Consider the following 17,094-nt stretch of genomic DNA (forward strand, 5'->3'; position numbering starts at 1 on the left):
GAATTACAATTTGCAAAGTCAGTCAGAACTTGGACTGGGCGGTTCCAGTTACACATTCCAGAGGAACCTCAGAGTGTGGCTTATCCTCCAAGGGGACCAATCAGCAATAAGTGATGTGATAATGGAGAGCCAATCATGTGGCGAGAAATGGCTGCTGTTCAGTTCATACAAATAAACGCATCCTTGTATAATTTAGGGGAAACTCATGCTTTCTGCTATGTGTTAATGGATTCTGTCACAATCAGTGGGTTCTGTAAACCATCCTTAAATAACTCTAACAGTGATGGGGAAATACTTTTATATTCAGAATAATACCCCATTTTATATATTTTTTTAATCAATATTTTTAAGACTCGAGCCACTGGTATGTCTTTGGCTGATCATGGCATGTGTACTAAATGTGAAGCATTTTCAAAATGGAACACGCTGGATTATCAGATTGAGATTTCATTCAAGTTCACAGAGCACCATTAGGTTCAGAGAACAGTACCAGTATTGCTTTCATCGATTTGCATGAGGCTTTCAGCCTAATGGCTCTTATGGCACTGATGATGAATTTGGAAATTTTGCCAGTACATGGCCAAACGTGAGACTTTATCTGGGATGCATACTCCATATAACGATTCTCGATCAGGCCAAAATCCCCAGCATCGAAGCACTGACCACACTCAACCAGCTCCGTTGGGCGGGCCACATTGTTCGTAAGCCCGACACAAGACTCCCAAAGCAAGTTTATCTGGTCATTCTCACATTGTTGTTTGTGGGAGTTGCTGAGCACAAATTGGCCGCCACATTTCCCACATTACAACAGTGACCGCTTCAAAAGTACTTCATTGGCTGTAAAGTGCTTTGAGATGTCTGGAGGTCATGAAATGCGCTATAGAAATGTAGGTCATGGTTGAAAATTCCGAGGAATGCAGTGATGTCACCAGAGCAGATTTACAGTAAGGGAGACGTGATTGGAAAGTCTGCAAAAGAAAAAATTATTCTGTGCAGACAATTCTTTATTCCATAAAAAATATCTCTCATCTTAGAGATACAGAGTTTAGAAAGCATGTTGATCCCACAACTGACCGTACCCAGAGGCTCCCCACAGTACTGGAGACAATATCCCTTTAAACAGTGAAGTACCTCAGTTACTTAAATGGGTGGAGCTGAAACTCAGACATTTGTGTAATGTGGGTATAAAATATAGATCTAGAGGGTTGGACTCTGTTCTGGACAGTCCCTCTCCTTTAAATAACAGAGCACAGTTCCTGCCCGGGCCCCAGGTGTGTGTCAGTCGCACGCCCACCCGGGGCAGCTGGTTTGGGCGGCACCAAACCTCCTTCAAATACTGGAAGCTGATTGGCAGAAGCCACCAACCGTGCAATTTAGCTTCAACCAATCCCCTTTGGTATTTAAATGAGGTGCAATTGGCTCCCAATGTCCTGATTCTGTGAAAATAGCAGAGACTCAGTTAGTGGAATAGAGTTAATAGTCTCACTGGTCAGCTGCTGGTTGACAGCAGGTTAGAATATGATAGTCAGCTGGCTGGCAAGTTAGTACTTCGGTAACTCGTTATAACTTCAGCCCCTTCCCTGTTAAGCATGTTCACTCACTGTTGGGAGCACTGGTAACACACACACAGCAAGATTGTCTAAACACTAACTGAGGGGGTTCACCGACAGATTGAGTCAGGACTCTATGTGGGAGTCACACAGTAAGTGTCCCAGGGTGAGGAGCTTGCTCAGAAGGTTGTGAGTTCAAGTCCCACTCCAGAGACTTAAGCACATAAATCTAGGCTGACACTCCAGTGCAGTCATGAGGTAGCGCTGCACTGTCGGAGGTGCCGTCTTTGAGACGTTAAACCGAGGCCCCGTCTGCTCTCACAGGTGGAAGTAAAAGATCCTATGGCATTTTGAAGAAGAGCAGGGGAGTTATCGCCGGTGTCCTGGCCAATATTTCTTCCTCAATCAACACAACAACAACAGATTATCTGGTCATTATTACATCGCTGTTGCGTGGGCGCTTGCTGTGCGCAAATTGGCTGCGTTGTTTCTCACATTGCAACAGTGACTACACTCTAAAAGTACTTCATTGGCGGTGGTGGTGAAAGGCGCTTTATAAATGCAAGTCTTTCTTGCTGTATGGAGAATGTTTCAGATGGTTTCTCTGGGAGGGAGCTGCCAGTAACATGCGCTGTATCAGTGTGTGGTGCAGAAGGGGTCCCAGTCCTCCAGCTTTATAAGGTGTCTATTAATGAGAGGGCCACAAGCTGAGAGTACTGGTATGGCGGAGAGTTCTTGTTATTGGAGGAGTAATCTGCAATTTAAACTCCAGGACAGAAGAAGCAGAAACTGAGAAATACCAGGCAATAAACGATCTTCTGATTAAGATGTCAGTCAGTTGCTAACAGTGCTGAGGTGTCCTGCCTCAATCTGACGGTCTCTGACGCTGAATGGGCGGGTTTCCGATCCTTGCCCTGGTTGGTCAGTGTGAATGGCTCTAATTTGCATGGATTTCCTGTCTGGTGTGAATGGGTCTATAACTGGGCTGAATGGGCAGCTGCTGCCACAGTCTGTCACAGATACACTCAGGGAAGGCAGGCAGCTCAGTGGCAGGAACGATGAAGACGCTGTGCTTTTTCTGGTCTCTGGCACTGTGGCTGGGCTGTAAGTACAGACACTGAACTCTGCTCCTCCCGCAGCAGCGCTTGGGGTCACTTTTAAAGAGTCAATGTGTAATGTTTAATCCCTGCTCTTTTACTTCTCGGCCTTTTGGCTAAGATCATGCGTAACTGACCTGACAGGGGAGTAACCATGACCTCAAAGTGGTTCTCCCTGGATCAGGAAGGTATATGCTTGCTTTTTGGAAATAGGTGGGTGGGGTGGCTTGACCCATCCACCTCCATGGCACGAACCTGGTATTGCAGTACTTCCAGGAACGGTGCAGTGGCTCTAGGCCTTTTGGCTAAGAGCATTGGCGCAGAGTGATCCTTGATGTGTGCAAGGTGACCTCTGGCGTTTGTGATTTGACAAAGAATTGGAACGATTGGCTACGAATTAAAAAAAAAAGTGTAATGTTTAATCTCTGCTCTTTTACAGGTGGACAGTCTCAGACTCTGACTCAGCCTCCAGCCCTGACCGTGAAACCAGGGGACACGGCCACACTCGACTGCAACATTGGAACGGTTGATAGCAATAATGTTTATTGGTACAAGCAGACACCAGGAGCAGTTCCTCAATGGATCCTCTATTACTATCACTCTCACAGTGCCCCAACCTATGGTTCGGGGTTTACCAGCGACCGTTTCACATCGAAAGCCAACAGCGGCCACAACATTTACCAGTTAATCATAAAGTCCGTGGAGGTGAATGACGCTGCCGTCTATTACTGTGGAAAATGGGTTTCAGCAAGCAGTGCTTATGTGTCACAGTGACAGAAGGTAACACAAAAACTGGGAGCAGCAAATGTTATACACTTAACATCATTTTCCATCTGATAAAACATTCTAATGTTTCACATTGCATTAAATCACTTTAATGTTGACTTTTTATATAATATTTTCCAATTTATCCCGTTTGAGTTGGTAACATTGAGTCTCACTGCCCAGTATTGGGTGTTGCTGACCTTTAATGTCAGTGTGTGGATGTTGCTGAGAGTTCATTCCTTCCTGTCCCACACCAGCTGGGACACTCGCAATACATGGCGTCTGATTAATGCTGGCACCGGAGCTTCTGAACGTGTTTTCTGTCTGATTCCAGGGTCCTGGGTAATTGTATGGACTGAATCCTAAAACATCTCACTGTGTGGGTGTTCGGCAAAGGGACCAAACTCTTTGTAGCAGGTAAGTAGCTGAGAAATCCCTCCTGCAGGGACTCGCTGCATGAGTTTGAACATTTAAACATTCATAATTTAAACTGCTATTTCTACTATTTGTTAGACATTAATTTGAGTGAAAATGCTGATTCCAGTACAATCCTGTTTAGTGTCTAGTACTAACTGTTAATTAGTGCTGTGTAATTTTTGAATTCTAATTGAATTGTTTCCCAAAATTATCTGCAGATTGCTTTTTAAACAGATAGTTGGTGCAGTTAGTGTCTGGTGCAGTTTACTCCAAACCTGGATGGAAGGCAGTGCTGGAAAAAGAGTTAAATGATTTTCCTCAACCCCACCCCCACTCCTCCCATGGTTGAGCTGTTTTATTTAACAATGGTGGGAATTTTCTCACCATTCTTGGGATAAGGGGTAGGCCATTTAGGACTGCGATGAGGAGAAACTTCTTCACTCAGTGTTGATAACCTGTGGAATTTCCTGCTGCAGAGTTGTTGATGCCAGTTCATTGGATATATTCAAGAGGTAGTTAGATATGGCCCTTATGGCTAGAGGTATGGAGAGAAAGCAGGAAATGGGTAATGAGGGAATGATCAGCCATGATATTGAATGGCGGTGCAGGCTCGAATGGCCTACTCCACCTATTTTCTATGTTTCTATTGGTTGGATTGGGATGGATTATGCTGAAGGTGTGTGGTTTGGTTAGTAGTGCTCTTGCCCCTGAGTCAGAAGTTTGTTCCACTCCACTAATTAGTTAGAAAATGGTGCAGTGCCAGAGGACTGATAACTAATGTAACACCTATATTTAAGAAGGGGGATAGAACATGTCCAGGCAAGTATAGGCTGACACTCCAGTGCCGTACTGAGGAAATGCTGCACTCAGAGGTGCTGTCTTTTGGCAAAGATGTCTGCTTTCGCAGGTAGATGTAAAATATCTCGTGGCACTATGTTGAAGAGCAGGGATTATCCACGGTGCTCAGTCAATATTTATCTATCGATCAACATCCCTGGTTATTAAATTGCTGTTTGTGGGACTTGCTGTGTGTAATTTAGCTGCTGTATTTTCTACATTACAAAAGTGACTACTCCTTTTTAAAGTACATTGGTTATAAAGCCCTTTGTCATGAAAGGTGCTATATAAATGCAAGTGTTTCTTATACATTAAAACATTGAAAAAGAAATTGCATTTATGTAGTGCCTTTTAAATGAATCTAGATAGCAGAGGTATTACTACAGTTAATAATTAGATAAACGGTGTAGTGCCAGAGGACTGACTACAACTAATGTAACACCTATATTTAAGAAGGGGGATAGAACATGTCCAGGGAAGTATAGACCAATCAGCTTAACATCGGTGGTAGGAAAATAATTAAATCTCTGCCAAAGGTAAAAATATAATAATGAATAGTCAGCATGGATTTCAAAAGGGAAATTCTTGCTTGACCAACCTCATTGAAATTTTTGAAGATATAACAGAGGGAGTGAACAATGGTAATGAAGTAGATGTAATTTATCTAGATTTTCAAAAGGCCTTGGATAAGATACCCCATAATAGACTGATGAGCAAGGTCAGAGAATGTGGAGTGAGGGGACAAGTAGTGGAATGGATCATTATCTGGCTTCAGGACAGAAAGCAGAGAGTAGGAGTAAAGGGTAGCTATTCAGTGGCAGAAGATGGGTAGTGGTGTCCCACAAGGATCAGTGCTGGGGCCACTGCTGTTCACAATTTACATCAACTGATTTAGACTTTGGAATTAAAAACACTTTCTAAATTTGCTGATGGTGGCAAATTGTGAGGGGTGAGTGAATAGTCAATACCAAGGAGTACTGCAACAAATTACAGGAAAACATTAATAAACTTGCAGAATGGCCATATCATTGGCTGATGAAGTTCGACACTGATAAATGTGAGGTGTTACATTTTGGTAGGAAGAATAGGGAGGTCACGTATTACTTGGAGGGTGTGAGTCTAGGTGGGGTAGAGGAACAAAGGGATCTGAGTACAAGTTCACAAATCACAAAGTTGCAACACAGGTTAGCAAAGCCATTAAAAAAAGCAAACCAAGCACTAGGGTTTATTTCTAGCGGTATAGAATTGAAAAGTAGGGAAGTGCTGATAAACCTGTATTGAACCTTGGTTAGACCACACTTGCACTGTGTACAGTTCTGGTCGCCATATTATAAAAAGGATGGAGAGGGTGCAGAGAAGATTTACAAGGATGATGCCTGAAATGTGAGGTTATACAACTCTTTTGGAGTAAACAATAAACAAACAAATCGTGCCCCCTGATGTGGGGGACACTCAAAACATTTCCCAAGGCCCTTTTTTTTGTATTTTTTTGTATTTTTGTAGTTTTCTTTTGTGGTGTTTTTGGGCACTAAAACCATAATTTACAAGTGCCCCCTATAAAAGGGGAGGGGGCCACTAAAAACCTGGCAATTAAAACAAATTAAACTTTACAACTTTGAGGGTATACAACTCTTTTGGGAGGAAAAAACTAAACATTAAATCGTGCCCCCCATCTGGGGGACACACCAAACATTTTCAAGGCCCCTTTTTTTTTTTTGTTTTGTTGCTTTTTGTATTTTTTTTTGGGGGCACATAAATCAAATTTTTTTTTTCCCAAGTGCCCCCTATAAAAGGGGAGGGGGACACTTAAAAACCCGGTAATTAAAACAAATTAAACCTTAAAACATTGTGAGGGTATACATATCAGGAAAGGATGAACAGGCTGGGTCTCATCTCTTGAACAAATGCAGCTTAGGCGTGACCTATTACAGGTCTTTTAAATTGAGGTTTTGAGAGAATGTTTCCATGTAGGGAAGAACTTAACTAGTGTCTTTTTCAGAAAGATAGCACCACTAATAATGCATTACTGTACTCCGTGAGTACTGCACTGAAATGTTAGCTGAGATATAGTCCATCTATTTCTCCTTCCCAATTAGACTGATCACGATCAGTTGTTCTGGATCGGTTTATTACCATAAATGATGCCGATATTTCCCCATATTCTGATTTGAATTGTGATGTGTTGTGCTCTAATTCACATTTGTCTGCACAGATTTCATCCTGATCATCACTTCCCCAACAGTCACTCCCTCCCTGTGTCAGTTGAGGCACATTTTGAGCCAATTCAGAGATGCCGAACCCCATCCAATTCTCTACCCACACACACTCAGACACTATACCCCATCCAACTCCCTACACTCTCTCAATTCCTCACAGTTCATGCTGGAACTCTCCTTCTGACTCTCATCCGTTCCCTCTTCCCTTCATTGCCATCCATTTCCCTCGGCACTGCTTCTTTGTGTCCTGTTGCTAAATGATTCTGGTTGCTGCACATGAAAGCTGGAGCTCTGGTTCTGGGTACAATTACCCGCTGTGGGGACCATAATCTGTCTGTAGCTGGACTCCAGTCAGACCGACACTGCTGTGAAAAGGCTGGATGGTTTGTGCTGATGTTTGGCATTGACCGCTAACATCCGGACTGGGCCCACACCACTGGCTCACTGAATTGTCGTTTGCCGTGTCAACACTGAGCCTGTACCGGTGGGTTAGTGTTGCTGCATCGTGAACATCAACGGCTGCCCCACATCAGCACTTAAATATTTTCCTTTTTTGTTTAAACAAAACACTTTGCAACTTCCTATTTCTGACCGTGTACACTTGGATATTGAGAATCGTCCCTCCCATTCCCTCAGGATCCTGTCCATGAGAGTTGTGCGCCATCCCCCACCTTGCCCTAAATGACCATTCTTCATAGATTGGCCGGGACAGTGAGTGTCTGCGGGTCATTCACCTGTCAATGGCCTTGTCCCGTCCTCTCCTCACACCCACAACAGCACACCTTCCCGGTGGGGAAAAGGGAGGTGGGAAAATGGTCACCGGATATCAACCAGGAAAAGGGAATATTGGTGTTTTCTTCCCCTCTCCAACCTCTGGGTAATATGCCAGTTGGAGCATCATCACTGCCCATGGACCGACCTGTCACTGACTGGTCTGTGGAGCTCTGGACCACACATGGTGCCCTCACCCACTGGCACAGGGGAGGGTTTTTTTATCCTTCCTGTGACTGGGTGGCACCGCAGGGGCATTAGTGATGGATGGTAAGGGGCAAATTGTAGAGAGAATGTGCAGCCAGTAGGACAGGGTGTGGGCACATTACACGAATATGATGCCACTTTACACTGGCAGTGTCTCCCAAGTCTGTGCCAAGTTAGCTGATCTAGGGCGATGCATCAGGGACCCTTCACTTGGCCTCAGCATCCCTGGTTAGGGAGAGGAGTGATCCTGGATCCCACCCTGACCATGAACCAGTGACCTCTGCGACCACTGATTCCAAGTTGAAAATCTGCCCCAAACGGTGATTTGTTTTGGCACTGAGCTGGGGATGGATCCTGGGAGTAGGAGGTGAAGTCCCAGAGTGAGTGATGCTCTAATCCACTCAGTCACCAGGAGGGAGAAGAAATAGTAGTTCTTTGTTTTGACAAAGCATGTTAACCTTAAAGGGGCAATGCACTGTCACTGAACTTCTGGGGCCCACTATAGGAAGCTGCAACCTTTAAAATCTGCTTCTATTAAACTCTGAAATATGTTAAACATTTCTATAACTTTATTCAAACACTCCTTCTCTGGTTCCTATTGCAGCTCAGCAACTCCCTGAACCTTCACTAAAAGTGCTCGGGCCTTCGGCCGAGGAGATGAGCGCTAAAGGAGCAGGCACGTTAGTTTGCCTGGTCAGCAAACTGTCCATGGGCTTCGCTGCGGTCAGCTGGACAGTCGATGGGAGTCCGACGAGCAGTGAGGTCCAAACCAGCGCGGTGTCGCGGAACACGGACAACACCTTCAGTCTCAGCAGCTACCTGACGGTCCCCGGCACAGACTGGAGCAGTGGGAAGGTGTACTCCTGTACAGTTCAACAAGGGACAGCTTCGAAAACATCCGCTACAGTCGCACAATCCGACTGTTAAATAGATCGAAGCTTCACTCGCAAATGCTGCCTGATTATTGGGGCAGTGTCACTTGCCCCATTATCCACCCTGTATCCCTCAGCAACCCCATCTTCTTTCCCCTACCCCATTCTCCACCCTCTCCCCTTGGTCTCTGCTGCATTTTGTGCTTCTGTTTTGCATTGTGTGGTTCTGCTGTAACATTTGAAGTGTTTGTACCTGAGGCAGGTTTGTTCAGCTTCTCCTATTAAGAGGCTGCAAAAGGGTTAGTGACCAGGTACTGGTCTAGAATCAAAGTTCATTTGAAATTGGTAGTTTGTTCAACAACACTGAAGGATTTAATGAAAACGATTAATGAAGATAGTTTATGATCTGCCAACAGCATCAGGCTGACAATGACTGACTGAACTAACTTCCAATAAAGAGAATCTGTGCAGGAAATATTTGTGTGTTTTGTCACCTTGTGTGCCCTCCCCAGCCCTGACACCACCAAGTGGTCTAGATGTGAAGGGACCCAACACTTTGTTTCAATTCTGGTTCTGTCTCCATGCATCCAAGAATGTTGAGGGAAGCCATGGAATCGTAGAAATTTATTGATCTGAAGGAGGCCATTTGGCCCATTGTGTTTGTGCCGGCTGTAAAACAGCTATCTGCCTAATCCCACTTTCCAGCTCTTGGTTTGTAGCTTGGTAGGTTATGGCATTTTTAGTATATACAGGCACTTTCTAAATGTGATTGTTTCTACCTCTACCATCCTTTCAGGCAGTGAATTCCAGACCCCCACCACACTGAGTGGAAACATTTCTCCTCTGCTCCCCCTAATCTTTGTAAATCCACGCCCCTGGTTATTGATCTCTCTGCTAAGGGATTTAACTAGGGGTCTCATAATTTTATACACCTAAAGTAAATCTCCCCTCCGCCTCCTCTGTTCCAAAGAAAACAACCCCAGCCTATCCAATCTTTCCTCGTAGTTAACATTCTCCAGTCCTGGCAATATCCTCGTAAATCTCCACTGTACCTTCTCTCGTGCAATCACATCCTTTCTGTAATGTGACCAGAACTGTATGCAGTACTCCAGCTGTGGCATAACTAGTGTTTTATATAGTACAAGAATAAACACCCCCCCCCCCCCCCTCTCCTCTTGTATTCCATGCCCGGGCTAATAAAGTAAAGTATCCCCTTTTGTCCTTAACTGCATTATCTACCTGTCCTGTTGCATTCTGTGGACATGCACTGCGCGATCCCTCTGTTCCTCTACAGCTCCCACTATCCTACTATTTATTGTGTATTTTGTGCCTAGTTATCCCTCCCCAAATGCATTACCTCACATTTCTCATGATCGAAGTTCATTTGTCACCTTTTCTGTCCACCTGGCCAGTCCATTGATATTTTCCTGCAGTCTACAACTTTCTTCCTCACTTATCAAGTGCATGGCCACTTTTTGAATCATCAGCAAACCACTTAATCGTGCCCCCTACAATGAAGTCTAAATCATTGCAATGGACTGATTAGTCAGAGAGGGAATTGCAGCGGATCTGACCATAATCTTTCAAAGATCCTTGGATATGGAAGTTGGGTCAGATCTGTGGAGGGTTGCCACTGTAACACATTGGTCTATCGTTAGCTAGTTCATTCCTTTAAAAACAGTCGGATTAATAGCAGCAATGGTATTCTAGAGGTCACAATACAACTAAAATAGTTGTAATCAAGTGCTCCCTGATTAAAGGGGGAGGGGGCGCACACTTCAAAAACTTTTCAAGTGAACCCTTTTTTTTGAGGGCACTAGAAACACAAATTGTACAAGTGGAGGCCTCAATGCAGAATGAATTAATACTCGCCTGGCGACGTGGGTTTATTAAGCAGAACAAGCAAGGGTTCACGTGTGGTATTTGATAGAACCGTTTTGAGGAGAGAGGCTACAGAAACAGAAAATAGGAACAGCATTCGGTCCTTCGAGTCTGCACTGCCATTCAATATGATCATGGCTGATCATCTATCTTAACACCATATTCCTGCTTTTTCCCCATACTCTTGATGCCTTTTTTTTTCTAGAAATCTATCTCCCACTTAAATATATTCAGTGACTTGGCCTCCACAGCCTTCAGTGGTTGTGAATTCCACAGGTTCACCACCCGCTGAGTGAAAAAATTTCTCATTTTGGTCCTAAATTTCCAACCCTGTATCCGGTCACCCCTAATTCTAGACTTCCCAGCTAGAGGCTAGAGGCAACATCCAGTCTATCCAACCCAGTCAGAATTTTATATGTTTCAATGAGATCCCCTCTCATTCTTCTAAACTCTAGGCCCAGTCGACCCAATCTCTCCTCATATGCCAGTCTTGCCATCCCAGGAATCAGTCTGGTGAATCTTCACTGCACTCCCTCTGTGGCAAGTATACCCTTTCTTCAGTAAGGAGACCAAAACTGCACACAATAGTCCAGGTACGGTCTCAACAAGGCCCTATATAACTGTAGTAAGACATCCTTGTTCCTGTACTCAATCCTCTTGCAATGAAGGCCAACGTACCATTTGCCTTCCTAACTGCTTGCTGCACCTGCATGTTTGCTTTCAATGACTGGTGTACAAGGACATTCAGGTCCCTCTGTACATTAATATTTCCCAAGCCATCATCATTTGAATAATATGTTTTTCCTACCAAAGTGGATAACTTCACATTTATCCACCATCTGCCACGTGTATGCCCACTCACTCAACCTATCTAAATTGCCTTGCAGCATCTTTGCATCCTCCTCCCAACTCACAATCCCACCTAGTTTTGCATTGTGTTGTCAGCAAACTTGGAAATATTATATTTGGTTCCCTCATCCAAATCATTTATATATATATATATTATATATAGTGAATAGCTGGGGTCCAAGCACTGATCCCTATAACATCCCACTAGTCACTGCCCACCACCCCGAAAAAGACCTGTTTATTCCTACTCTCTGTTTTCTGTCAGTTAATCAATTTTCAATCCATGCCAATACATTACCCCCAATCCTATGTGCTTTAATTTTGCACAATAACCTCTTTTGTGGGATTTTATCAAAGGCCTTCTGAAAATCCAAATACACCACATCCACTGGTTCTCCCTTATCTATTCTATCAGTTACATCCTCAAAAAACTCCAGTAGGTTTGTCAAACATAATTTTCCTTTCATAAATCCATGTTGACTTTGTTTAATCCTGTTGATATCTTAGTGTGCCGTTGCCACATCCATTATAATAGAGTCTAGCATTTTCCCTACTACTGATAGGCTAACCAGTCTGTAGTTCCCTGTTTTCTCTCACCCTCCTTTTTTAAATAGTGAGGTTACATTTGCCACTCTCCAATCTGCAGAAACTGTTCCATAATCTATACAATTTTGGAAGATGACAACAAATGCATCTACTATTTCCATGGCTACCTCTTTTAGTACTCTGGGATGCAGCTCATCAGGCCTTGGGGATTTGTCGGCCTTCAGTTCCATTAGTTTCTCCAGCATTATTTTCTTACTAATACTCATTTCATTTAATTCCTCTTGCTCACTGGACCCTTGGTTCCCTAGCATTTCTGGGACGTTATTTGTGTCCTTTTCCGTGAAGACAGGACCGAAGTATTTATTGAATTGTTCTGCCATTTCCTTGTGCCCCATTACAAATTCTCCCATTTCCGTCTGTAAAGGACCTACGTTTGTTTTCACTAATCTTTTTCTTTTTACGTACTTGTAGAAACTTTTGCAGTCGGTTTTTATATTCCTTGCAAGTTTACTCTCATACTCTATTTCTCCCCTCTTAATCAATCTCTTGATCCTTTTTTGCTGAATTCTAAACTGCTCCCAACCCTCAGGCTTGCTACTTTTTCTGGCAACTTTGTATACCTCCTCTTTGGATCTAATACTATCCTTAATTTCTTTTGTTAGCCACTTTTCCTTTTGTGTTTTTACACCAGAAAGGAATGTATAACTGTTGCAATTCATGCATTCGTTCCTTAAATATTATTGATGAGTGAAATGCAGCAGATGTTGTGTATATGGAGTTTCAAAAAGGGGTTTGATAACCTGCAACATTAGAGGTTTGTTGATAAAACTAGAGGGAGTGTGGAATTGTTGAACAGAGATAAAAGATATATCCGGGATGAGAGGCTTTAGTTATGAGGAGGGTCGAGAGTAATTGAAGACTTTTGCAGATCAAGGAAGGTTAAGAAAAGATCTAATACAGTTGCTCAGAACTTTTGGTAAGGTAAATCAGGTCAAAACTATTTCCAGTGGTTGGTGAGTTAGTAATTAGAGGGAATAAATTTAAGATTATCACCGAAAGAATGAAAGGAAAGGGCTGGTGAATGTTTATTTTGTGGAGGGGAGTTGGGACATGGAATACCAATCAGAAACAGTGGGGGAAACAATGCAAACAGGTTTTAAAGGGGAAGTGAATATAAATTTGCAAAATACTATTGAAAAGGGCATTTGAAATGGAACCAAGTGGCTGGGTCTTTCAAAGCACCAGCATAGGTGCATGGGTCGGATGGCCCCATTCTGTGCTGTCAGATTCTATGGTTCTATGTGTGGTCACGGAAGGAGTGCATTGTGTGGTCGAGTGTACAGACACATGTCCCAACTTCTCCCAACACTTTTTTCTCAACGTGATTAGGAAAGGCCCGAGCCCATTCTGAATTGAAACTTAACCTTATGTATGCAGTGAATGGGAGGCAGCATGTTTGGTTGGGGTTGGGTTAAGACTGGAAATCCTATGGGATGCATTATATTCCATGATCTCTCGAATAACCCCACACTGAAAGGTCATATCTTTCAAGCTAATCTACAATTTTTATTAATTTCAAGACACAAATATACATGAAGCAAGTTAAATCAGCAGAGAAAATAGCAACACACTAATTTTCAGATACTTTCAAGCTTTCTCTGTGTGTAAATGAGCAAAGTGTTTTGAGATTCTTCGTCGTTTATCAGAGTTCTTTCTGTGAGCTTTTGTCGTATGTGGACATCTCGGCAATCATAGTAAAGTCTCAACATGGTGACCTGGAAACACGGGTCACCTGAATGGACTGAAGATGAGCAGCTATTGCAAGGCCCTTATGCCAGAAAACCCTCTCACATCACAGGTGCTAATTTTGAGATCTCACCCCTCCCCTCACCCCCCAGTCTCCAGGCATGATGCACCCCCTGGTCGGATTGCCATTGCAAATTATACAAATTTTTGGTCTGCACTCGATATTCTCTTGAGTTTGGTGTCAATGTTCACTCCCGTAAGTGGAGCTCTCCTCCCCTACGATCGGGAGAGAATCCTTATTGTCCAATGTGTAGTTAAATAATAGTGCGACCCAGGGATTGTAACAATAAGATGCCTTATGTTGTGTGTGTGACATTAATGTCTCATGCACTGCCACTTCTGTTAGCCTATTTAAGGCAGTTTGAAAAGAGAAACGAGTGAGAGGAGGCCAATTGTAAACTAAACTGGTTTACTATGAGTGAAATATGTGAACGCGTCAGAATGTCGTTTTCACTGCATATTTCAATCAATTGCCTGTCATCTACAAGGGGAGTTTTTCCAGGGCTGGGAACAGGGCACACTGGAATCCTGGGCTATCAGCAAGTTGGGCAGGTCAAAGCACACACCTGTAAAGCAACCACCTCCCCCCGGCCCCACCCCCACCCCAGTTTCCCTCAGACCCAACACATTCTCTGATATTTGCAGCTTCCAGGTAACAGCTCTGTCTCAATCTGCCTGTTGCAGATTCAAACTGCCCTGGGCTCACTTCTAGAGAGGCAAAGGCTGACCTCTGATGTCTCTATGTCAACATTGGCTCATCAAGGCAAACCACACTGTCATTTATATAGCGTCTTTCACAACCTCACAGGGTCCTAAAGTGCTTTAAATCCAATGATGTGCTTTTTGAAATGTAGTCACAGTTGTAATGTAGAAAATACAAAGAATACATCAATTTCTGATAGCTGCTTCATCTGATATTCAAACTAATAGTCCTAATCGATATCTTGGATAGCTTGTGTGTCTCTGGTAGTTAGGCAGAACTGAATTTAACTTCACAGCAACACCTTCAAATAAATAAAAAACAAACTAACGTTTAGGCCAAGTAGGTAAAACTCTCAAACTATGAGTAATGGCTCTGTCTCTCTCCAGAATGACAAACTGTGCACATTCTCAGAGGAACTAATCAAACCAACATTGTCTGAGATTCATTTATGAACAGAGGTGAGCTATGCTTTGAAGCTAGCTCCTGTAACCTTGAATAGGGGTAACTGTTACTCCTGGGCTGCTGTATGATGCACAACACCCATATTGTGGCAGGCCTTGGTTCCTGGGAGACTTGGTCTGCTTTTGGAAACTGCCTTTTAGCCATGGCCAAAGGACAAAAGAGTTGGGAAAAGCCCGATCCAATGCAAGGTGCACTATGGGAAGGGAACCCACATCTCCTGTTTGCTCGACTCAAAGTAACAAAATTTTTCCATTGAGAAACTTTGGTGAAGGGCAGGACATCACAAAGGTTGAAAAGAGTAGGGTCCTGTGGGTGAGATAAGGAACTCAAGAATGAAGACAACATTGGGGTTACAACAGCTGGATTATAGGAGGAAGGAGAGACTCAGGAGTTCCATATTTCTGGCACGCTTGAACAAATGAGTTAAAATGGGGGACATTGTGATAAGTCTTGATTTCAACACAGTGACAATGTAGGAAGAATGAAGGGTCTGTAGGACAGACTATTTTTAGCTCAGTAGGAATAGGAGAGGAATGTTCATATAACCACAATAATGATCAAATAGAGAGAACTGATATTTCTGAGAGAGAAAGAAGTGGTGAAGCTGTGCTCCCAGAATGCACCATGCTGTTATAAAATGTGTCTCTGACAGCTCGAAGGTTCGGGCCTGCTTCGGCCTAAAGCCATGTTGAGCTGGAGGTGGACTGGAGTTTTTTGTTTGCAGTGAGCAATTTATCTACTTTTCCATTTAGTTATGTGCTCGGGCCTGGTGAGGAGTTGCAGCGTAATCAGGGTGGGCGAGGACAGGTGGGGGCAGGAAATGGGGGGGCGGGACTTGGCGATAATATGAGCACAGGGATTTCCCCAGGAGCTGGGATGGCCAGTAGTTGCATCTACCCCTTTGTAGCCGGAGGTATTAAAAGGAAGTGGGACTGGTGGGATAGTGTTGTCTGCTGGAGCTTTGCCTCCTGAGCCCTCAGCAAGGCGTATGCTGTCAATATACAGGGCTGGGCCCACCAGGGTGTTCCAGGATATCTTAATGGCTTAGAACACTCGAATGCTGGAGTTGTGGCCAGCAATAAATGGGGTCCAATATCAAATGTTCTGAGATTTTTATAGTTGGACCTACCAGCTTCGCCCAGCCTGGAAAATGCCATGTTTTACTCTCCTCCCCTCTAGTGCACGCCCAAGTTTGCACTGATACTGACATGGGTGTGAGTGACATCATCTGTCTGATCTCAGGATCTCGGTAGGGTCAGACTCTTGGGTCAGTGCACAGTGCCCACTCCATCACCATGGAGACGGATCGGGTGTCGGCCTTTGGCTGACGGTATCTCTGATTGTTTTCCTTTGGGAACTGTTCCTTTAAATCCAGGCACAGTACAAAGACAGCTGTAAGGGAACTGACTGAAATTCAGATTCCAGTGCAAAGTATTGCCTTTGAGAGGGCGACAGATATGATGAAAGGTGAAACGCAGTGGATGTGGTGTACACGGACTTTCAGAAAGCCTTTGACAAGGTATCACACAGGAGACTATTGGAGAAGATTCAGGGGGAGTGGAATTAGGGGAAGGATAGCAAATTGGATTAAAACTGGTTATAATGGGGGAGACGGAGTGTAGGGGTTAAGGGCAGTTTCTCAGAGTAATTGACAGTGGTTAGTGGTGTGTCACCGTGTTCTGTTCTGGGATCATTTATAAAACAAAGCTAGAAACATGCCAATAACACTGGCCCGGATTTTGCGTTAAGAATAACGGTGAGGTAAACAGCACTCACTGTTATTGTGGAGTAAATCGGACAGCAACTTCCGGAGTCCATCATCATCATCATAGGCAGTCCCTCGAAATGAGATGTCTTGCTTTGAAGCCAAAAACAGATGAGTTCACAGGTGTTTCAATGAAGAACCTAATATTCCACGTCCTGAACTACATCCTGAAGGGTGGAAGATGCCTGTGCATGGATTTTTTTTAACATGGGGTGGCCGTTGCACACCAGCCACTACACGGGCTTGACAGAGCGAGGTCTTGGTGCAGTGGCAAGGGTTAACCAAGACAACTGGAGACCTGCTCTGCTGCACGGGCCTAGTGCACACACATATCGCAGTGTGGGCTGGCC

The 17,094-nt window shown here is 43.9% G+C and overlaps 1 protein-coding gene and 1 non-coding gene across 2 annotated transcripts; both read left to right on the forward strand.

Annotated features, from left to right (window-relative positions):
• Positions 1 to 2,572: 2,572 nt before the first annotated feature.
• On the forward strand, positions 2,573 to 9,196 carry LOC139229228 (immunoglobulin lambda-1 light chain-like). Its single transcript, XM_070860889.1, has 4 exons — positions 2,573 to 2,654; positions 3,087 to 3,414; positions 3,795 to 3,829; positions 8,465 to 9,196. The coding sequence occupies exons 1-4, from the start codon at positions 2,609 to 2,611 to the stop codon at positions 8,785 to 8,787; spliced, it is 732 nt and encodes a 243-aa protein (XP_070716990.1). The 5' UTR covers positions 2,573 to 2,608; the 3' UTR covers positions 8,788 to 9,196.
• On the forward strand, positions 2,744 to 2,939 carry LOC139229468 (U2 spliceosomal RNA). The gene has a single exon (XR_011587723.1). It is a non-coding gene; the product is annotated as a U2 spliceosomal RNA (small nuclear RNA).
• Positions 9,197 to 17,094: the final 7,898 nt, after the last annotated feature.

Source organism: Pristiophorus japonicus, chromosome 18 (assembly GCF_044704955.1).
Source record: "Pristiophorus japonicus isolate sPriJap1 chromosome 18, sPriJap1.hap1, whole genome shotgun sequence".
Taxonomy (NCBI): domain Eukaryota; kingdom Metazoa; phylum Chordata; class Chondrichthyes; family Pristiophoridae; genus Pristiophorus; species Pristiophorus japonicus.

Coding starts and splice junctions, on each gene's coding strand:
- LOC139229228 (XM_070860889.1), top strand. CDS start 2,609: ATGAAGACGCTGTGCTTTTTCTGGTCTCTGGCACTGTGGCTGGGCT. Junction 2,655..3,086: donor TCTGGCACTGTGGCTGGGCT/GTAAGTACAGAC, acceptor GCTCTTTTACAG/GTGGACAGTCTCAGACTCTG. Junction 3,830..8,464: donor GACCAAACTCTTTGTAGCAG/GTAAGTAGCTGA, acceptor TTCCTATTGCAG/CTCAGCAACTCCCTGAACCT.